Source organism: Mustela nigripes, chromosome 6 (genome assembly GCF_022355385.1).
Source record: "Mustela nigripes isolate SB6536 chromosome 6, MUSNIG.SB6536, whole genome shotgun sequence".
Taxonomy (NCBI): domain Eukaryota; kingdom Metazoa; phylum Chordata; class Mammalia; order Carnivora; family Mustelidae; genus Mustela; species Mustela nigripes.
This window is the reverse complement of record NC_081562.1, coordinates 126,908,278-126,930,253: the sequence shown is the minus strand read 5'-3', so window position 1 is coordinate 126,930,253 and position 21,976 is coordinate 126,908,278. Positions and strand designations below refer to the sequence as shown.

The window sequence follows — 21,976 nt, the reverse complement described above, 5'->3', positions numbered from 1 at the left end:
GGGCACCTGGGTGGCTCAGTGGGTTAAAGCCTCTGCCTTCGGCTCAGGTCATGATCCCAGGATCCTGGGATCGAGCCCCGAGTCAGGCTCTCTGCTTAATGTGAGAGGAGCGGGGAGCCTGCTTCCCTCCTCTCCTTCTGCCTGCCTCTCTGCCTACTTGTGGTCTCTGTTTGTCAAATAAAAAAAAAATCTTAAAAAAAAAAAAGAGTAAGATCCTTAGAGTAAGACATACACAAACAACAGCTTTAATTTGGATGTTGGATGATGCTGTCCTGACATCCAACAGCCATTTCCCCTACAAGGGGCATTTCTATTCCAGCTGTGCCCTTTTAAGTCATTGCTTACTGCTGTCTTCTCTGCTTTCCCAACCTTACACAATCATGCTTCCTTACTCAGAGTAATCTGTCCCTCCATTCTTAGCCTGAAACTGAACATCAATTTTTGTTATATACCTAGACACAGTAAGATGTCCATTTAGGAAGGGCCAACACAAAGAGCCAGCTAAAACTTTGAAATTTATTTTTTCCCCTTTAACATAAACAGAACACCCTCCTTCTCCAGTCTCTGGAAATGGAAGAAAAATGGTGTGATAATGTGTTTTCACCTTGACTGAAGAAAACTCATAGGAGCCATGAATTTGTTATTGTGCATCATGGCTACCCATGAATTCTCAAGATCTCATAACACAATAGAGATCTTCCTAGAGCTCTGTACTTTTTCTTTACACTGCATTACCATTTGCCCTGTTTCAGATTTTATCCAAATGGGTTTTGCATTTTGGTTTTCTATTTTACATTGCGGTTTTCTATTGCCTTTTAGTTATTCTGCCTATGTAATTTCTGCTTTCTCATAAAGAGTAGTGATTAGAAGCAAGTACTGATTATTAGAACTGTCAGGCCATGTAACATATACCGGTACTTCAGGATTCTTGTGTATCAACTTAAAATTATGCTAGTATATGTTATTTAATGATCATCTATTATGTGCCAGACAATGTGCTAAGTGCTTTACATATTTGATCTCTAATCCTCTCCTTGATCCTTCAGGGAGAATATGTATCATTATGCCCATTATACAGAAAAGGAAAACAAATTCTAGCAGCATAAGTAACTTGCTTGATGCCACATAGCTAAGTTGAAAGACTAGATCCATCAGATTCCAAAATGCTTTGCTCTTCCTGCCATTACTCCAGGAATTCCAAAGCCAATACTGGCACTATCTATCAGTGATTTTTTTAAATGAAAACTTTACAGTGAACTTCGTGGGCAGCGACCACATCCTTTTTGAATGATTACGTTCTCTTCAAGTTTCTAGACACTGTTCATTTTTTTATGTGTTTCTTAAAGCTCATATGTGAACCTGACATGTTTTTTCTCTACATTTCAGTTTGACCCCTTAACGATTGAAAGCAAAAAAGCAGCAACTGTGGTGTTAATGCTTAATTCTCCAGAAGAAGAAATTTTGGCTAAAGCATGTGAAGCCATTTATAGATTTGCTTTAAAAGGTTTGGTTTTTTTCAGTTTATTTTTCCATTTCATTAGTTTCTTAAAATATTTACTACATAATGGGCCCTTTCTTCCTATCTTTAATTCACTTCTTGTCAGATGAATTCCTTCAGACAACCAGAATATCGTTTAATGCATTACCTAAAGTAATATATCTCCCTAAGTGCCTATCTTAATCTTAAGGAGTAATTTAGTCACTGCATAGAATAGTCATGTTGAAGGTTTTATTGTAGTTTAAAAAATTGTAAGTCACAGGAGCTGCAAGAGCTCCCAGTGGTCAAAGCTGGAACAATTTGAGCAACAAAATAAAGTAGTATTGAATTATAACCCAAAGTATAAATAAGTATTTATGAGCCTGTACTGATAAAATAAATAATTGAATAAGTAAATAAATGAGAGAGAAAATAAAAAACTCCCATGCAGAAGAATTCCAAATAATTTATGTACTTTGACCTCAAGGAGGCAGAATGTAACTTTTCACTCTGTGGGTGTGGGCTTTGCATAGGGACTTCTTTTCAAAGATTGCAATATGGAAACAGGGAAAAAAGAGTAAGTTCATAGTGGAGAAACCTGACAAGCACTACTGAGTCAGGTGATCAAAATCAGCATCAATAGGGATAAGTCATAGTGATAATATGTAAACTTGACATGATGTAATGAAAAATGGCACTTCTGTAATTTTCCCCCAAAACTTATAACCCTGAAATCAGACAAGTTCCAAGTCAGGGACATTCTACAAATACACCTAACCAGTACTCCTCAAAACTGTCATAGCTATCAAAAGCAAGAAAAGTCTGAGAAACTCATAGCCAAGAGGAGTTGAGGATAGGATATATGACTAATGTCACAGGGGACCCTGGATAGGATCCTGGAACAGAAAAGGAACATTAGGCTAAAAGTAAAGAAATCTGAATAAACATGGACTTTAATTAATAGTAACATATTAATATTGGTTTATTAATTATAACAAATGTATCTACTAATACAAAATGTTAATAATGGGAACATGGGTTTAGGATATGTGGTAACTCTGTTCTATCTGAGCAATTTTTCTGTAAAACTAAACCATTATAAAAATTGGAATTTATTAAAATACTATACATGTTACAAGTTAGGTCCTATCTCAAGGATTATTCATAGAGGGTTTATAATCACAAATGGTAATTGTATTCTAATTCATTCCAAGTGATGATAAAAGTAGACTTTTATTATACTGTATAACATTTTAATTGAGAATACTGAAGAGTTTAGTATAACTTTGTATTTTTAACAAAACCATTTAAACTAAGAAGGGAGCAATTTGAATTTTAAGGAAATGATACTTACATTTAAGGAAATGATACTAAACATTGTTTTGGGACTTGTATGAGAGAGCGACAAATCACTCAAGTAGCAAATGGTGAAATACTCACCTTGATATATTTCACTCTAGTTATTGGGAATCCAGATAAAAACCAGAATCATTACTTCTGGCAGGTATGGTTTGTGAGTAATTGTGTAGAATTCTGGGCTGGATTTCAGGAAGACATTGGATCATGAAGTTAGGGCAACTTGAGTCTCACTCAGCCATACAGAATCATCAAATGCCATCTTTTTTTATATGACATGAGGTAAAGAAATAGATAGATATATATTTTATGTGAAATCAATACAGAAATTACTGTAAGTCTGGTGTTCTATACTAGCAGTATTTTCTGATTGTGTTTTTAAGATAAATTGCCTCCTGGCCATGATGGACCAAGAGGTCAAATTTACTTTCCTGATTGAAACAACTAAGAAAATGAGAATCTATGAAATAACAGTTGGCAAAACACTGGATATTAGGCAATGAATGACAGACCATTGAGAGATAGGAAATGAAAGAAATAAACTTTGATTACCCCAGCTTATTGATTTCAGAGAATTTCCAGGACCACATCACAGGAAGGGGTATCCTGTACAGAGCCTTGTAGACTCTGAGAAGACAGATCTAAGAGTTCAGGGAGACAAAGGCAGCAAGAGCTTTCAGTAACAGAGAGGAAAGAGAACTCGGGAGAGTGGCAAAGGGTCTGATTCAAGTGTTCAGCTGAGTACTGATAAGGAGATATGTATGTGGGAACTACTTGAAGTCAGACAAAGCACTTAACAGGATCAGATTTAATAGCACCTGGTGCTCACACAGGGTCACAAGTTGTGCCTATTTCCATCAGCCAGACTAGAAAACTTCAAGATTCATGGAGAATTATATAGAATACACCGAAGGGTCTTGCCTCAAGAGTTAGAAATTATTAGCCCTAGATCGAGCTTTGCTCTAGTACCACCTAATAAATATTTTAAAAAGCAAGACCTAAAGTGATCAAATTGTTTCCAGATAATTATGTCCCAAAACAAATTTGAAGAATACAAAAGTTACCATTTACCAACTAGGTAAAATCTACAATGTCTGGCATCCAATAAAAAATTAGCAGGCATGAAAAGAAACAGAAAAATATAACCCATAATGAGGATAAGTCATCAGTAAATAAAAACTGACACAATGTATGTGTAAGTGTAAAGAAGAGAAGAAGGACCGAAAAAACGTTAGAAGAAATAATGGCTCTGAATTCCCCCAACATGACAAAAACTCCAAGCTTCTGGATCCAAGAAGATCATACAAAACCAAGCACAATGAATATGAAGAAAACTACACCAAGGTACAACAAAATCAAATTGCTTGAAAAGAATAAAGAGAAAATCTTAAAAAGCAGCCAGGAGAGAAGCACATTACATTCAGAGGAACAAAAATAAGGATGACAGTAGATTTATCATCACAAATGATGCAAGCAAGAAGTCAGTGGAGCAGTATCTTTAAAATATTGAAAGAAAAATAGACTTTAATCCTAGAATTTTATTCCCAGCAAAAATATCTTTCAAAAAACACAAGTGAGATAATGTCTCAGACATTCAAAAGCTGAAGTAGTTTATTGCAAGCAGACGCACACTACTTATTGTAGTAAAGTAGGTCCTTCAGGAAGAAGGAAAATTGACACTAGATGGAAATGTGGATCTGCACAAAATAATAAAGATAGAACACTAGAAATGGTAACACACAAAGGTTTCTCTCATTATTTAGATCACTTAAAATTGGTTATTTTAAACAAAAAAGAGTAACCATTTCCTGTGCAGAAACACTTGTAAAAATAAGATAAATGACAACAACAGAACCAAGGTAGAAAGGGGAAAAATGGAAGTATACTACTGTAAGTTTCTTGCACTATATGTGAAGTGGTCTATCATGACTGGAAAGTAGACTGTGATAAGGATGTTTACTACAGAATTTAATACAACCACTAAAACAACAAAGAATAATAATAAATAAGCCAACAAAGGAAATGAAGTGGAATCATCAAAATAATATTCAATTCATACAAAGAAGGCAAAGATGAAAAAAGGAAAACAAAGAATAATGAGATGCACAAAAAACAAAAAACAAGATGGTAGACTTAAACCTAATGATATCAACTATCAAACTAAAAGTAAATAGTCTGAGTAGTCAATTAACAGGGAGATAGTGCTATAGTCTATAAAAAGCAAGACCAAACTACATGCTACATCCAAGAAATGCACTTAGAATGTAATGACACAAATAACTTGAAAGCAAAAGGATAAAAAAAGATATCCTATATTAATACTAATTAAAAGAAAGCTGGAGTGACTATATTAATATCAGAATAATAAAAGAGCAGTATCAGATAAAAAACATTATTTTATAATAATAAAAGAGTCAATTAATCAAAAAGCTATGAAAAATAAAATAAGATGAAAACAGAGAGGGAGGCAAACCATAAGTGATTCGTAACTATAAGAAACAAACTTAGGATTGTTGGAGGGGAATTGGGTGGGGGAATGGGATAGTTGGGTGATGGGCATTGAGGAGAACACTTGATGTAGCGAGAACTGGGTATTATATGAAACTAATGAATCATGAATTCTACCCCTGAAACTAATATTACAGTTTGTGTTAACTACATTGAATTTAAATAAAAGAAGAAAAAAAGAAGCTATGAAAAAACCCAAACAATTATTAATGTCAGACCTTCAAAATACATGAAGTTAGAGATGTAGGGAGAAATAAACATCCACAATTACTGCTGAGAACTTTAATAACCTTCTATTAATAAGTGAAAGAACAAATGGATAGCAATTCTATAAGGATATAAAAGATTTGAATAGCAATATAAATGAATTTATCCTAATTGATATTTATAGAATACTCCAAGCAGAATAACATTCTTTTCAATGCATACAGGACATTTATCAAAATAGGTGATATTCTGAGCCATAATACAAGCCTTAATAAGTTTATTTTTTAAGTCTTAATAAATGTAAAAGAATTACAATCATATAAAATATGTGTCATACCACAATAGAATTAAATTGAAAATCACTTAACACAAAGGACTCTGGATAATCATTAAATAGTTAGAAAGTAAATTACACACTTCTAAATGATCTGTCAGTGAAAGAATGCAAAAGGGAAATCCAAACTGAAGATGAAAACATAACATATAAAAATAAAAATTTGTGGGATGCTACTCACAGGGTAGCTGGGTTAGCCAAAAGTTTCTTAGATATGACCCTAAAAACAATCCGTAAGAGGACAATTGATTGGATTTTATCAAATTGACCCGAAACACACACATCACCAGAAAAGATACACAGATGGCAAATAAGCACATGAAAAGACATCAAACGTTATCAGGACATTGCAAATTAAAGCAATAATGAAATATCACTATACACTGATTAGAATGGCTAGAATTCTAAAAACTGACAACATAAAATGCTGGTGAAGATGTAGAAACAACAGGGACTCTCCTTCATTGCTGGTGGGAGTCCAAAATAGTACAGGCACTTCGGAAGATGATTTGGTAGTCTCTTAGAAGCTGAACATGATCTTATACATTTCTCAAAACCTAAAGAATTGTAAAACACATACAGTGAACTGTAATATATATTATCAACTCTACTTAATAGTTACATATCAATATTGGTTTATGAATTGTAACAAATGTATCACACTAATGCATGATTTTAATAATAAGAGAAATGGGGGAGGAAAGGGAGATGGAGTATATGAGAACTCTGTATTTTTTGTTCATTTTTTAAAAAGATTTATTTGAGAGAGAGAAAGAGAGAGAACATGAGCAGAGGGGAGGGGGAAGGGCAGAGGGAGAGACCCCGGAGCCCAACACAGTACTCGATCCCAGAACCCTGAGATCGTGACCTGAGCTGAAATTCAGAGTCAACAGCTTAATCGACCGAGCCATTCAGGTGCCCGTGTTCATTTTTTAATAAATTTGAAATTGCTCAGAAAAGTCTAGTAATTTTTTAAAAATATGTGCTATAGACTAGAAGAAAATTTTTATTAATCATATATCTAAAGAACTCTCAAAATTGAATAATAAGGGGCCCCTGGGTGGCTCAGGTGATGAGCGTCTGCCTTCAGCTCAGGTCATGATCTCAGGATCCTGGGATCCAGCCCTGCATGGGGCTCGCTGCTCAGCAGGGAGCCTGCTTCTCCCTCTCCCTCTGCCTGCCACTCTGCCTACTTGTGCTCTATCTTTTTGTCAAATAAATGAATAAAATATTTTTTTAAAAAAACCTCAATAATAAACCAAATTTAAAAATACATATAAGCAAGAGATTTGAACAAACACTTCACCAAAGAAATATATGGATGGCAAAAAGTTACCTTATGCTCACCATCATCAGTTGTGAGGGAAATGCAAATTAAAACCATGATGAGATAATACCTCACACCTTCTAATGACTACCATCAGAAATATGGACAGATGTGTTGGCTAGGATGGGGAAAAATTGGAACTTTCACATTCACTTTGAAACAGTTTGTCAGTTTCTCGAAAAACTAATGCACATCAACCTATATGATCCAGCCAAATCATGGTATATCCATGTGGAATAGTAAATAACAATAAATAGGGTAAACTATGATACATGCTACAACATGAATTAATCTCAAAATAATTAGACTGAATGAGCAAAACCAGACAATAATGAATTCATCCTGCATGATTATATAAAAGTTCAGGGAAAGGCAAAATAATGTATAGTAACAGGAGGAAGAGATATCACAGTGTCAAGAGGGCACTTTTGGGGTGTTAGATATGTTCTTCATGGTAGCGTTGGGTTTCATTGATGTAAAACACATGTCAAAACTTATCAAGTGGTTCTCTTTAAATATGCAGTCTATTATATGTCCATGATCTCATTAAAGCTTTAAAAAAGAATAAAAATAGATGTAAAAGATGACATAGGTTGTTAATTTTGCAAATCCTCTTCTTCTGATCATAAAATTGTAATATATAGCATTATTTTAAAAATTTTTAAAAATATGCTTTAATGAAATAATTCAAGTTATATAATAAAAGTCTCAGAATGAAAATTTAAAGAAGCCATTAACTTTTATAACAATCTGATATATAATACATGTTTTTATTTAAGCATAAGTATCTTAAAATTTATCTTAAATTAAGATCATTTAACAAAATGTTTTCATCTAAGAAATTAAGTTTTAAATTTCCATAAAATACAAATATTGGAAGATTTGAAAAAAGTTTGTAAGAGTCAACGATGCACATTTCAACATGTTCTTACCAGGCGACAGATTTGACCATATAGATATGGGGCAGTTCCATGAGCTCTAAGAACATATAGTCCATGTCTTACGAGAATGTGGACCTACAACTTAAAATATAAAATAGTCTAATTTTATGAGAAAACTAAGGCAAGGAAAGTTGAAATGACTCTCAAATTAATTTTGAAAGTGAAATCTCTATTTTCATTGCCTGTGAAATTGAAAAGCTGAAATTAATCAGGAGGTAAACATTATTCCTGACTTTGTACAATGCTATCTCACTCATATAGATATAGACAGACAACTTCTACAGTTAAGCAAGACTCTGGCCTTACCTGGCCTTCTGGTTCTGGGGCTTCTTGCCACAGCTAAGGAGTCCCCGGTGACCCTGGCTGCTCCCCTCTACATGCACACCTCCATGCTAGCTGCGGGTACATCTTGCCTGACAAAGTAGCTATAACCCCGTTGGGTGAAAAATGAACCCCCAGAAATCAGCCACGACCCCACTTTAACTCAAAGTGGGGACTGTGTATGTTTAGGAAGTCTTGTGATTAATGATGCTAATCCATGATTGGTACTATGCTAGGCACTGAGGGATATGAGAGAGTAGAACAGGAAGGGAGTCTGTCCTCCTGGAAATTAAGTTAGAGAGGAACAGGCAGACAAAGCAAGGAGATCACCAACTGGTATGAAGAAGGCAGACTAAAGAAGGATAAGAAAGGCTTGGATGGGGCCTCCTGGGTGGCTCAGTTGGTTAAGCAGCTGCCTTTGGCTCAGGTCATGATCCCAGAGTCCTGAGATCGAGTCCCACATCGGGCTCCTTGCTCAGCAGGGAGCCTGCTTCTCCCTCTGCCTCTGCCTGTCACTCTACCTGCCTGTGCTCACTCTCTCTGTCAAATAAATAAATAAAATCTTAAAAAAAAAAAAAAAAAGAAAGAAAGAAAGGCTTGGATGTAGTGATAACATTAGATAGGGGGGTCAGGGGAGACACCTCAGAGCAGGTGCAATGTGGGCTGACAAGAGGAAACCAGCTTTGTCACCGTCAGGAGGAAGGAGAGCAGCTCACGTCTAGGCTACCTGTGCTCCAAAGTTTATTCCGAGCAAAATACATGTGGAAGCAAAGAGGAATATGGGAGGCAAATGGCAAATAAGAAATTAAAATGACATGAGGAAGAGTTTTGATGAGACTGATGATGTCCATGCATGATTTTATTTTACCTGTGACATCAGGTGAAGAAAATAAAGCTACCCTCCTTGAACTTGGAGCCGTGGAGCCCTTAACCAAACTGCTCACCCATGAAGACAAAATTGTAAGAAGAAATGCTACTATGATATTTGGAATCCTGGCTTCTAACAGTAAGTGTTAACTTAAAAAAAAAAATAATCTAATAATCTCATATAATGCGTTCTCTTTTTTAAATTTAATTTTAAGGGATTTGTTTGAATTTTATTTGAACTGACTTTAATGTTAACAAAAAGTTATATACATATAAAAATTTTATTTTTTATTTTAGAGACAGAGTGCCAGCTGATGTGGCGGGGAGCGGGGAGGGACAGAGGGAGAAGGAGAGAGAGGCAGAGAAGGAGGCTCCCTGCTGAGCGCAGAGCCAGATGCAGGGCTTGATCTCAGGATCTTGAGATCATGACCTGAGCCAAGACCAAGAGTCAGAGGCCAACCAACTGAACCACTTAGGCGCCCCAAGAGATGTTTTTAAAATATGAAAATATGTACAAATATATCCATGCAAAATTTGTCAAAGGTGGTGATGTATGTTCCAGTCTAACAAGTTGAAGGCAATCATTGTCTCTTAAAATTAAAATGACTTTTTTTTTCGAGTTAGCGTAATGCAATTTGTCTGCCTATATGAAGCTACACTTCATATGTGTGTCACAGTGAAAGTAGCCCAGGCTAAAGAGGTTTGACGCATTGGGTTTTTTTGAAACTATTAAATATATTTTGCCAAAAATAATTTTAGATGTGTATTTATTTCTTAAATCAGACTCATTACTTGCTGGAATATTTTCATATATTTAATATGGTGGAATAATAGCATTAGTCAAAACATGCTATTCTGTCTGTTAGAATATCAGTTTGACCAAAACCATGGCAATAAAGGCAGCCCCTGACTCATGAACAGGATGTATTTTCCACTTGAAAGTCATTTTCATGTTATAATGATAGGTTTTTTGAGTTAGCCAGTGAAAGTCTTCTAACTTTATAATAAAAAGTGACATTCTTGGTAGAGACTGAATTCTAACATGAAACTCAGGCAGCTAGGAATAAACATGTCTCTCTGTCTCTCATGGCATCTGGCTAAAATTACCATATTTTCCCTCTCACCAGTCTCAGTGAAAACACAGTTTCCACCTTCAGCTTCCGGCCCCCCCACCTCACTTTCCTGAACGTGTGAGACAGGGCGGGGGCGGGGAATGGGGGCGCTCCTTATTTCATGGTGTCCGGCAGGGACTGTCGCATTAGTCAGAGACAGGAAGATGGGAAGAGAAGGGCAAGGAGCGTTTTCTGTGGCATCTGTGCCATTTCCGCCTCAGCTGCAGAGCCGGCATGGACAGCCCCTGCAGTGGTGGAGGGCAGGTGGGGCTCCGTCGGGGCTGTTACTGAAAGGGATTTGGGCAGCACGTGCATGAGTTCTAAAGGTGGCTGTTGGGTAAGGCACGGGCTCTGCAGATGGCTGTGGGATGAGGATGGCTGTGGGAGGAGGATGTTCCACCAGCCCAGATTATGGTAACAGTGGTCAAACCTTACACAGAATTTCCAGTGTGCCAGGCGCTGCTCTACGTACTATTTGCATATTGTCATTTAACGAGGTTGGTGCTATGATCGTTCCCTTTACATATAAGGCAACTGAGGCACAGGGCAGTTAAACGAGGTAGTAATCATTTATATTGTGGAGCCCTCATAAATTTTAATCTCAGGGGCTGCCTGTATACTTATTCTGCCATATTGTATGAGCCTCACTGAATGTACTTAAAACCAAAAAACGGAAGACTAAAAATTTTCTTATGTTTTATTCTGTTTACACACCACAGAATTTGAGAGCCAGTGGTGCTTTGTAACATGTCTTTTGCAATTCCTGCAAGTCCTCATCTTAAAAATAGGAATGGGCTCTGAAGGGGTTAGGTTCCTGGCTCAGTCATGCAGGTGCTTAGTAGAAGAGGTGAGATCAGAGCTAGAATTAGAACGTACTCTCTAGCTCATAGTATAGGTGGGCTTTCTATTCTCGGATCTTCTCTGATCCTTAACATTAGTGCACATGCTAAGTCAGGTTCTCCTTCTAAGTGATTTTGTGGGGGGAGAATGCGCTTTGTTTGGAATGGAGAGTTATAATTGCCTGTGTATACTTATATATTCTAATTTAATGTCTAGGTTTCTGTGACTTCTTTCCTGTTTACTTTTGTTCTTAATTTCTATTACTCATTTTAATTTGATATTTCCATCTTCCAATATGTGAGGAGTTTTAACCTGTGAAGCCCTCCAAATGGCAAAATTTTCCTGGGCAATATCTATATAGTGGATTCCATGAGTTTCTAAAGGAGCCTGTGACCACACAATATTGTGAATGACTGTTGCGTCTGAGTGCTAAATGCGGTGGTACTCGGACCTCTCGGGTGCTCCTCTGATAGCTGCTGGCTGGGCGGCCACCAGTGCTGGACGAGTTCAGTCTGCAGCCACGAAGCCTAGCAATGGAAAGAGCTTTGCTGTATTTGTGATTTGAGTCTTACATATGATGAGTGAACTTCCAAGAGCTTTCTTTTGATTTTATGAATTGGGTGGAAAAAAATCAAACCATTATGGGAATGAACTCATTTTCTATTTGAATACATGGCGTCCTCAACCGCTTGTGGAGTTTCTTTTCTGTTACTACACCCAGCACATTAATGGCTGTTGCTTCACTCTGCATACATGTCCAGGTTGACATGGAATAAAATATGAGCTGCAGTCACGTGCTCTAAATCAAAAGGCATATTTCCAGATGAATATGTAAATAAATGTACCTCTGTGGCTCCATGGTCAAGCTGTCCTAGGGCTGTTTTAAAATAACTAATTTTACTTTAGCAATTTTTATCTTTACATGGCTTTTATGTACTCAATTGTATCACTATGTTCATATGGATGAACCCACAGAATGTTCCAACAACAGATGCCAGGTCTTAAAAGGATTGCCATGAGAGCAAACAAATCTTACTTTTTCTTCCTTGTCTTTTTTTCTGAAGTGATTGAGTTACCTGCCCATGCCAAGCCTGGGTCCTTCAAGATAGGCACTTAAATTACTTTGCTAAACCTTTTTATCAAATGGAGCCGCTGTCTCCTTTTACCTGCCAGTCTGTATTTCGTTTGATGAGACCATCTAACAGAGACTCGTTTAATGGAGTCAGCTAAAGAGAGAGTTCATTGCAATCCTCAAAGCTCAGACTTTACATTGCTTTTGGCAGTCTGAATAGCTTGCCTTCTTAAGAAATGGTTGATGTAAAAGAATATATAAGGCCAAAAGTAAATTTAGACAGTCAGTATTATGTAATCAAAACTTGTAAATAAGAATGCAATGAAAACAGATCCTTGAAGGTACTCCAGGACGTGAAGGTGCTGACAGTTCTGGAACAACCTAAAATTGTAGGTGTCACACTGTTTAGCAAGAGTGGATTTATGTGGGCCAACCACAAGTTGGCTGCCATTATAGGGGGGTCTGTTGAGAGAGAAGGGGACAGAGGGCAATATTGTTTTTAAAGTGATGAAAACAGCAGCTTCGCCCTTATTTTTATTTTACTGATTTAACCTCAAGAAAAGAAGGATTGGGGGGGGCAATTTAGTGTTAAAAAGCAGAATAACCAATTGATCAGCCATGCTTCCGATTTGTAAGACTGGTCAGTGAATCCATATCATCCACGGAGCCAAGAGAAAATGGTTTAGTGGATAGATCTACCAGATCTATCAGATTTGGCTAAATTTATATCGAGAAGGGAATTTCACAGCAGAGAGAATCCTCTGATGAGAACTTTGGACTTGTTAGGGCAGACCAAGGGGTGATGGTACATACGGAGGCGGCAAGCCGGCCTCTCCCTGCAGGAGCAGGTCCTTCCTGCAGAGAAGCAAGAGGAACAGAGAGCACACAGAGCCTGAACGTCCCCAACATGTTATTTTGTATACCAAAAGGGGAATGAGCTTGAAAATGTAAAGGCCAGAAATATTTAGTGTTAAGTATGCAAAAATAGACTGGTATGGCCTTCTCATTTTGAAAAATAGAGACTGCACTCTTCACAGTGAGACGAGAATAGAAGCAGCTCTTCCGGAGGGCACGCACCTGTATAGCTCGCCAAGACACCTGGAAGGATCTGAGTATTATGCCTTAACTGAGTTAAGGTAATACCTTTGTTTTTTGAATGAGTGTCGACTGAAAAATAATGCCCTTCACTTTGGGGCACTATGCTTTTCAGACACTCTACTATTCTTTTGTACTTCAAGCTTGGGTTGACATACCTATAGCTAGCTGTAAATTTGCTGGCCCTCTGTAGCCATTTTGAACAGAAACAGAGAAAGCAGAAGTTTTGGTGGGTAGAAAAACAGCCACATCCCAGAATCCTGCAGGAAAAGGCGTCCAGTGGAGGTCAAGTATGCCCAGTGGTTAATGAGGAAAAAGTCATCTAGAGACCATCTGCCTTAGATGTTGCCGAGCGAAATTTTCCAGAATTTTGCTGATGCTAATTTTGGCTTACAAGCAAAGATAATTGACCAAGAAGAGAAACTAAAAATCTAATTAGTACCTATGCCTTATTTCTCAGAAAATTGGGGCTAAAGATGGCAGGAGATGAGCGGGGGCATACCTGCGTGGACTTAATTAGGCTCACATAAATAATACAAAAGTGAACTTAAAAAATCGGTGTACTTATCTTTAATCAGTTTTGGCATCTCTGATAAGGAAATGGAATACAAACAAGATATATTCATTGAAAAGACTGAGGATAATTCTCTTGTGCATTCTGTACAAGTTTTATTAAAATATAAAATTTAAGAATGCACTTCCCAGCAAAGCAACACAACAAAGAATTTCTACTATATAATAAACAAATGTAGGGCACAGTTACTCAAATGTACTGATTATGTTCCAGGAACATTTTGTATTTTTTTTGGTGTTTTGGAAGAAAGTATATTTCAGTGATCAAGGAGCAGAAGCCAGAGTCTGTCTCGTGTCAGGTAGCCCTGGACAGGCCACCTGGTCCCACCACTCACTCGCTGTCCGACTTTTGAGCCTCAATGTCTTTATCTGTAAAATTAGGTAATGATAAAGCCTTCTTCATAAGGGTCTATTTCAACAGCATCACCATTATTAGTAGTAGTAATAAACATTAATATTCTGTGTCTCCTTTTGTAGATGATGTTAAAAAACTGTTAAGGGAATTAGATGTCATGAGTTCCGTCATTGCTCAACTTGCTCCAGAAGGTAACTTTCCTTCGTGCATCTGTTCCAAAAGCGGGGCTGGTTTGTTTTTCACACTGGGCTAAACTATTCATTGAAAATAGTTTACATAGTATCAGCTGTGAATTGTCATTAAAATCTCTCAAACCAAGATGGACTCCAACCAAGTAAGATTTGCAAAGCTTTGGTTTTCAAAACGTATTTTAACATAATGCTTGAGTAAGCCTTTTGCATACTTGTGTTGTTGTTTATCTCTGATGCACAGAAGAAGTGGTTATCCATGAGTTTGCCAGTCTTTGCCTGGCGAACATGTCTGCAGAGTATACCAGCAAAGTGCAAATATTTGAGCATGGTGGGTTAGAGCCACTCATCAGACTGCTGGCCAGTCCAGACCCTGATGTGAAGAAGAACTCTATTGAGTGCATTTACAACTTGGTCCAGGTGAGGGTAATTTCTAAAAGTATGCTATGACCTAAGCTATTTCTAGAATTTTTTTCAAGATTGCTCTGCTATTTAGGGTCTTTTATGGTTCCATACAAATTTTAGGATTGTTTGGTCTAGCTCTGTGAAAAATGCTATTGGTATTCTGATAAGGATTGTATTAAATGTGTAGATTGCTTTGGGTAGTACAGACTTTGTTCTTCCAATCCATGAGTATGGGATGTCTTCCCATTTCTTTATGTCCTCTTCAATTTCTTTCAATGTTTTATAGTTTTCAGAGTTCAGATTTATGAAAGGGCATTTTAGGAGTGTATTTAAATTTTGAAATAATAGAATGGCTTGCAAATTAAGACAGGATTATACTAGACAAAGGTATTTCTTCTGAAACAGGATATCTAATATATTGAACTAAGTTTGACACAGGCAGTCATTTGTTGACCTAACCTTGGTGATTTAAGCACATTGGGTGCAATATATGCCTTATTCAGTGTACCAACATTTTGGATTAGGCTTATTTATTGGTGAAAATCCAGTAAGTTGAGTACATGGAACAGAACTCATTGGTCACAATTGTAAGATGCTATGTCACTGAACAGTTGTCCTTTGTTATGGAAAGAAACAGCCTCCCTTGGCCTTTTCCACCTGTGCTGTTCTATGTCCCTTCCCTTAGCTGCAGCCCCACAAGGCACACACACTCACACCCACAATAGGTCCCCTTCCTGACACTTTGGACACCCTTCTCTGCTTCTTTCCCTGCTCAGGTTCCTGAACAATTCCCATGCACACTTGATAATCTTTAGATCAACTGAAGATACAAAAACACCATCTTAAATAGCCAGGAGTGGAGTATAAAAGGAAGAGATAGTAAAGTGAAAATGAGGCCTCCATTTCATGGAAAGGCGATGAGCTCACGCCCAAAGACAGCAAAGCAGACCTACATTCCTGGCCTTAGAAGTCATTGCCACAGGGCTGGGCACTCACTGGCTTTCCCCTTGTTCTTCCTGAGGGAGACCTGCTGAAGGAAGCTCAGCTGTTGACCTTCTCTCAACCACAGGCCTAAATAATCCTGTCAATGTGTTAGTGTCTTTTATCTCAAGACTCCTCATAGCTTTGATTTCCCTGTATTTTTTCTTTTAATCAAACACAAATGAAAAGCTTACTTTCACTATTCCTTAGAACAGAAATATACTAGTTAATAACAGTATATTAATTTCCTTGGTTTACAACTGCATCACTGCAATCTCTCCTCCTCCTTTTAAAGACACACTCTTAGGAGGACACCGTGAAGTACCTACCCTACTCCACTATGACCTTATCTTAACTAATGACATCCGCAATGACCCTGTTCCCCAATAAGGCCACATTCTAAGAGTTAGGACTTCTAGCTTATAGCTTGGGAGGGACATAATTTAACCTATAACAAATAGCCACCCACGATTTTTATATTTGTAGGAAGCATTTGTTGAAGAATGGATAGAGAAACCTAAGCTGTTAGTAGGGTTTTTCCACCTTTAATACTATTTTACATTTGTGATGTTTTGATTTTAAGTGTCATGATTTAGCAGTTTGGGGGCTTTTCATGACTTTTCGCTCCGTTTTCTCCATTGCTGACTGCAGCTAGCCCTGTCCCCACCACTCACATACACAAAATTATAGACAAACTGCAGAGCAACTCATCTAGACTCTAATGACCCCTTGATATTATAACATCTTAAATAAAGGTCATGTGTCTGAACTAAACCTGATAAAAATCTGTGTGCACAGGGCCTACCAACAGCACTATGTGCATGTATACGTTTCATAAACATTCCATATCAATAAAGATAATAAGGAATTGATGCCATCATTTCATTTTGTCAAATACAATTGTGTGTGAAAAGAATTTGATTATGCACAGATTTTATTATAATGCTATTTGTAATAAAAGAAATTTGCTGGATAATAAACAATAGATACTGCAGAAGTCATAGATCGCATCTTCCTGTTATCGACAATGTCTGCAGAGTTAAAATGAATATTTAGGTGTTGCTGGTTGAGGGTTTGCTTATATTTTGGGGGAATTATTTTGGAAGGGAATCTGGAATAAAAGATGGGAAACTTAGAATGTCCTTCGTTAGAAGATAGAGTTTTCCATTCTTGAGATTGACTGTATTTTGCTTTCAAAGTTACTTACTTGATCATTTGTATTTCATGGCAGGATTTTCAGTGTCGAGCTACAGTTCAAGAACTAAATGCAGTCCCCCCTATATTAGATCTCTTGAAGTCAGAATATCCAATTATTCAATTGTTGGCTCTCAAAACCTTAGGTGTTATCACAAATGATAAGGAGTCACGGGTGATGCTAAGGGACAATCAAGGAATGGACCACCTTATTAAAATCCTAGAAACTAAGGTATTTGTAACTTTCATTCAACTCTCTACAAGGAAATGTATCTCTTCTAAATGTTTTTGTAAAATATGAACTGTAGAATTTTTAAAAATTAAATTTTAATATATTTAAGCATAGTACTAAGAACAATGGACTAATTTGCTTATTGCTGCATTGTTTATCAGCATGGTTAAATCAGATTAATGATAAAGGCCATTATAAAATAATTTTTTTAGTCTTCTGGTTTAGAAATTTAAGATTTTAAAATTTTTGTTTAGGACCTTCTTTATGATTTCCTGAAGTACCTAGAATTAGTCTTTTAAGCTTTATCAGCCATAATTTTCTCTAAGGTAAAGTAAGAAGAGTTGTTTACTCCTCATTGTGGAGAGTAATCTGCTTTACTCAGTCTATTGACTTAAATATTATTTTCATCTAAAGAAATACTTTCACAGAAACATCTAGAATAACGTTTGGCCAAATATTTGGATACCAGGGCCTACCCAAGTTAATAATCATCATAAGTCCATCCCTTATAAATCTGGCACCCATACCCATCTCCTTAAATCATACTCAATCTCCAGGTGAAGGCAATAACAGAGTCCTACTTCTGCCTGGCATGATGTAACTATCCTGTGTACAACCAAAACATACTAATCCTTTCTTCAGAACAGGATGCAATGATGTTTACTCTTCTCCTTGATATTCTATAACATAAATACTGTGATGTAAAACTAGTGCTAATTTTTTAAAGTTAGTACATCTTATGTTACCTAAGGGGATAAGAGAGGGGGAGAAAAACAAAGATATTTCATACATACACACTGATTTATAACAAAATAAGGAAGAAATACTCATGGCAGTTACAACCCTTTTGTCTATAGGTAGCCACATGGTGGTAGTTAGTATTTTTAACAACTTTCTTCCAATACACATTCCATGATCCCTTTGCTCTCAGCAAACACTTTAGCTGGGTGCGGTTCTTTACCTGGTCGGGTGATCCATGTCTTCATTCCTGAGGGTCTGGGCCATTAGTAGTCCTTCCTGGATTGCATAGTTACAGTTTTCCATTGACCTTAATCACCACGCGTGGTAATACTAAGAGACACCACCCTGAGGACTTCCTATATTCCAGATACACCTTCTTACCTCTATTGTGGAGTAACAGTCCAACATCCCCTTGGTAATTGGGATCAGTCACCCCAGCAGCACTTTGCCTGCGTTAGAGGCATGGGGAGGCCAAAGTGGCTGGGTGGCAGTTTTTAACTTCCAATTCAGTGGAATCACTGTTGTGTCTTTTGGTGGAAGCATTCTCCTCTTTGGAACTAAGACCTCTCGGCCAGCAGAGCCTAAGGTCTGGGAGACAGGAAGCAAAAATGTTGCTCATGGGTCCCTGGGGGTAATCATGACTGATGCCACACCCATTTCCACCCCTTGATTCCTGGACCCACCATCACTGGCTATGGGAGAAGGGCACCTTATATCGGATGCTGATTCAGAACATAACCTCATGAAGAAACTTGCCCAGCCCCTGCAAAGTACTGCCACTTTGCTGACATTGTAACTAAGTCTTCAGAAGGCCATTCTGTCAAGCCAGCTGCTTCCGGATGGTGGGGATCATGGTAAGACTGGGAATTCCATGGGCATCCTTCCTGTGTTCCTCTCACTCTAAGGATTCCCACTTTAAATGTCTTGCTGTTCAGGGAAGGCTGCAGTTTTCCACAGTGATGGGGATTCGGGAGATTTGTCAGGCAAGAAGGCCACAAACTTATACTTCCTCTGCTAGTAGGAGATTTTAAGGAATATGCTTTCCTTCAGCTTCTGTCTGTTTTTTCAAAGAATATTATCTTCAGGGGAGTCTGGCTGGCTCAGTGGGTTAAGCCTCTGCCTTCGGCTCAGGTCATGATCTCAGGGTCCTGGGATCGAGTCCAGCATCGGGCTCTCTGCTCAGCAGGGAGCCTGCTTCCTCCTCTCTCTCTCTGCCTGCCTCTCTGCTTACTTGTGATCTCTCTCTGTCAAATAAATGAATAAAACTTTAAAAAGAAAAAAGAATATTATTTTCAGATTTTAAAGGTGTTGTTGGTAGGAGGTTGTATGAGCAGCTTCATTTGGCTGCCATTACTGGAAATGTCCAGTAATTATCTTCTTTTCTCTGGGGGAGGGAAAACGAGAAGAGATTGGCAAACTGTGAGGGAGAGCGATGTTATGATCGCAAACAAAACTGTTTCCTTGGGCATCTGTCAGAACAAAGTTAACGGCATTATGTTTTGACTGACCTTTGGCCTAACAGTAAAATTTAGGAAGTATCCATCTCTTTTAGTACAATTTTCTAAAATTATGTTTGCTTTTATTATTAGGAATTGAATGACCTTCATATAGAAGCACTTTCCGTGATCGCAAATTGCCTTGAAGATATGGATACTTTGGTGCTGATTCAGCAGACGGGGGGTCTTAAGAAGCTCCTGTCATTTGCAGAAAACTCTACAATTCCTGACATTCAGAAGAACGCAGCAAAAGCAATAACTAAAGCAGCTTATGATCGTATGTCTCATTTTATATAAACTAAGCACACATATTTCCTCTTTTATTCTTGATTTAGATTAGAATTAACAAGCACTAGAGTATTTGTCTGCTTTTATTTTTTTTAATTTTATTGTCTTTTATATTTTTTCAGTGTTCCAAAATTCATTGTTTATGCACCACACCCAGTGCTCCATGCAATATGTGCCCTCCTTAATAACCACCACCAGGCTCACCCCACCTTCCACCCCCTCCCCTACAAAACCCTTATTTTGTTTCTCAGAGTCCACAGTCTCTCATGGTTTGTCTCCCCCAACTCACTTCTCCTCTCCTTCTTCCAAAGTCCTCCATGTTATTCCTTATGCTCCACAAGTAAGTGAAACCATCTGATAATTGACCCTCTCTGCTTGACTTATTTCATTCAGCATAATCTCCTCCAGTCCCATTCATGTTGCTACAAAAGTTGGGTATTCATCTTTTCTGATGGAGGCATAATACTCCATAGTGTATATGGACCACATCTTCCTTATCCATTCATCTGTTGAAGGGCATCTTGGTTCTTTCCACAGTTTAGTGACTGTGGTCATTGCTGCTATGAACATTGGGGTACAGGTGGCCCTTCTTTTCACTATATCTGTATCTTTGGGGTAAATACCCAGTAGTGCAATTGCAGGGTCATAGGGAAGCTCTATATTTAATTTCTTAAGAAATCCCCACACTGTTTTCCAAAGTGGCTGCATCAACTTGCATTCCCAGCAACAGTGTAAGAGGGTTCCCCTTTCTCCACATTCTCTCCACTTGTTGTATACTGTCTTATTAATTTTGGCCATTCTAACTGGTGAAGGTGGTATCTCAATGTGGTTTTGATTTGAATTTCCCTGATGGCTAATGATGATGAACATTTTTTCATGTGTCTGTTAGCCATTGGTATGTCTTCTTTGGAGAAGTGTCTGTTCATGTCTTCTGCCATTTTTTGACATGATTATCTGTTTTGTGTGTATTGAGTTTGAGGAGTTCTTTATAGATCTTGGATATCAGCGCTTTGTTTGTAGTGTCTTTTGTGAATATCTTCTCCCATTCAGTGTGTTGCCTCTTTTTTTTGTTGACTGTTTCCTTTGCTGTGCCGAAGTTTTTGATCTTGATGAAGTCCCTAAAGTTCATTTTCGTTTTTGTTTCCTTTGCCTCTGGAGACATGTCTTGAAAGAAGTTGCTGTGGCCAATGTCAAAGAGGTTACTGCCTATGTATTCCTCTAGGGTTTTGATAGATTCCCGCCTCATGTTGAGGTCTTTTATCCATTTTGAGTTTATCTTTGTGTACAGTGTAAGAGAATGGTCAAGTTTTATTCCTCTTCACATAGCTGTCCAATTTTCCCAGCACCATTTATTTAAAAGACTGTCTTTTTTCCACTGTATATTTTTCCCTGCTTTGTCCAAGATTATTTGACCATAGTGTTGAGAGTCCATTATCTGGGCTCTCTACTCTGTTTCACCAGGCTATGTGTCTGTTTTTGTGCTGATACCATGCTGTCTTGGTGATTACAGCTTTGTAGTAAAGCTTGAAATCAGGCAACGTGATGCCCCCAGTTTTGTTTTTCTTTTTCAACATTTCCTTAGCAATTTGGGGGTCTCTTCTGGTTCCATATAAATTTTAGAGTTGTTTGTTTAAGCTCTTTGAAAATTGCCGGTGGAATTTTGATTGGGATGGCATTGAAAGTATAGACGGCTCTAGGCAGTATAGACATTTTAACAATGTTTATTCTTCCATTCCATGAGCATGGAATGCTCTTCCATCTTTTTGTGTCTTCTTCTAAATGGTCATTTGAGAATAGGTGCCATATTTACTATCTGGCAGCAAAATTCATCCTAATGCCAATGAGTAAAACGAGAGATTGCTTTGTCAGGGATATAATAAACTCTTTGATTTAATTATGAGTCTTTTTTTTTTTTTATTAGGTAATTCATGCCTAAATTGTTTTTAAGTTTTTATTTCTCTTGATTCTGAAACTCTACAGAATCTATGCATTGTTTGTGATCCTGAAAACATTGTTTCAGTATATTGACATTTGGAATGGTATCTATATAGTAATTTCAATGTCAG

General features: G+C 37.5%; 1 protein-coding gene across 3 annotated transcripts in view; it reads left to right on the top strand.

Moving 5' to 3' along the window:
• The window catches only part of ARMC3 (armadillo repeat containing 3), a 91,839-nt gene that overhangs the window by 13,716 nt on the left and 56,147 nt on the right, over positions 1 to 21,976 (top strand). For all 3 annotated transcript variants that reach the window (XM_059405003.1, XM_059405002.1, XM_059405004.1), the window contains exons 3-8: positions 1,387 to 1,504; positions 9,352 to 9,477; positions 14,508 to 14,576; positions 14,818 to 14,993; positions 17,191 to 17,385; positions 19,716 to 19,899. In XM_059405003.1, coding sequence (XP_059260986.1) covers positions 1,387 to 1,504; positions 9,352 to 9,477; positions 14,508 to 14,576; positions 14,818 to 14,993; positions 17,191 to 17,385; positions 19,716 to 19,899 — 868 coding nt within the window. The remainder of the gene's footprint in view (positions 1 to 1,386; positions 1,505 to 9,351; positions 9,478 to 14,507; positions 14,577 to 14,817; positions 14,994 to 17,190; positions 17,386 to 19,715; positions 19,900 to 21,976) is intronic.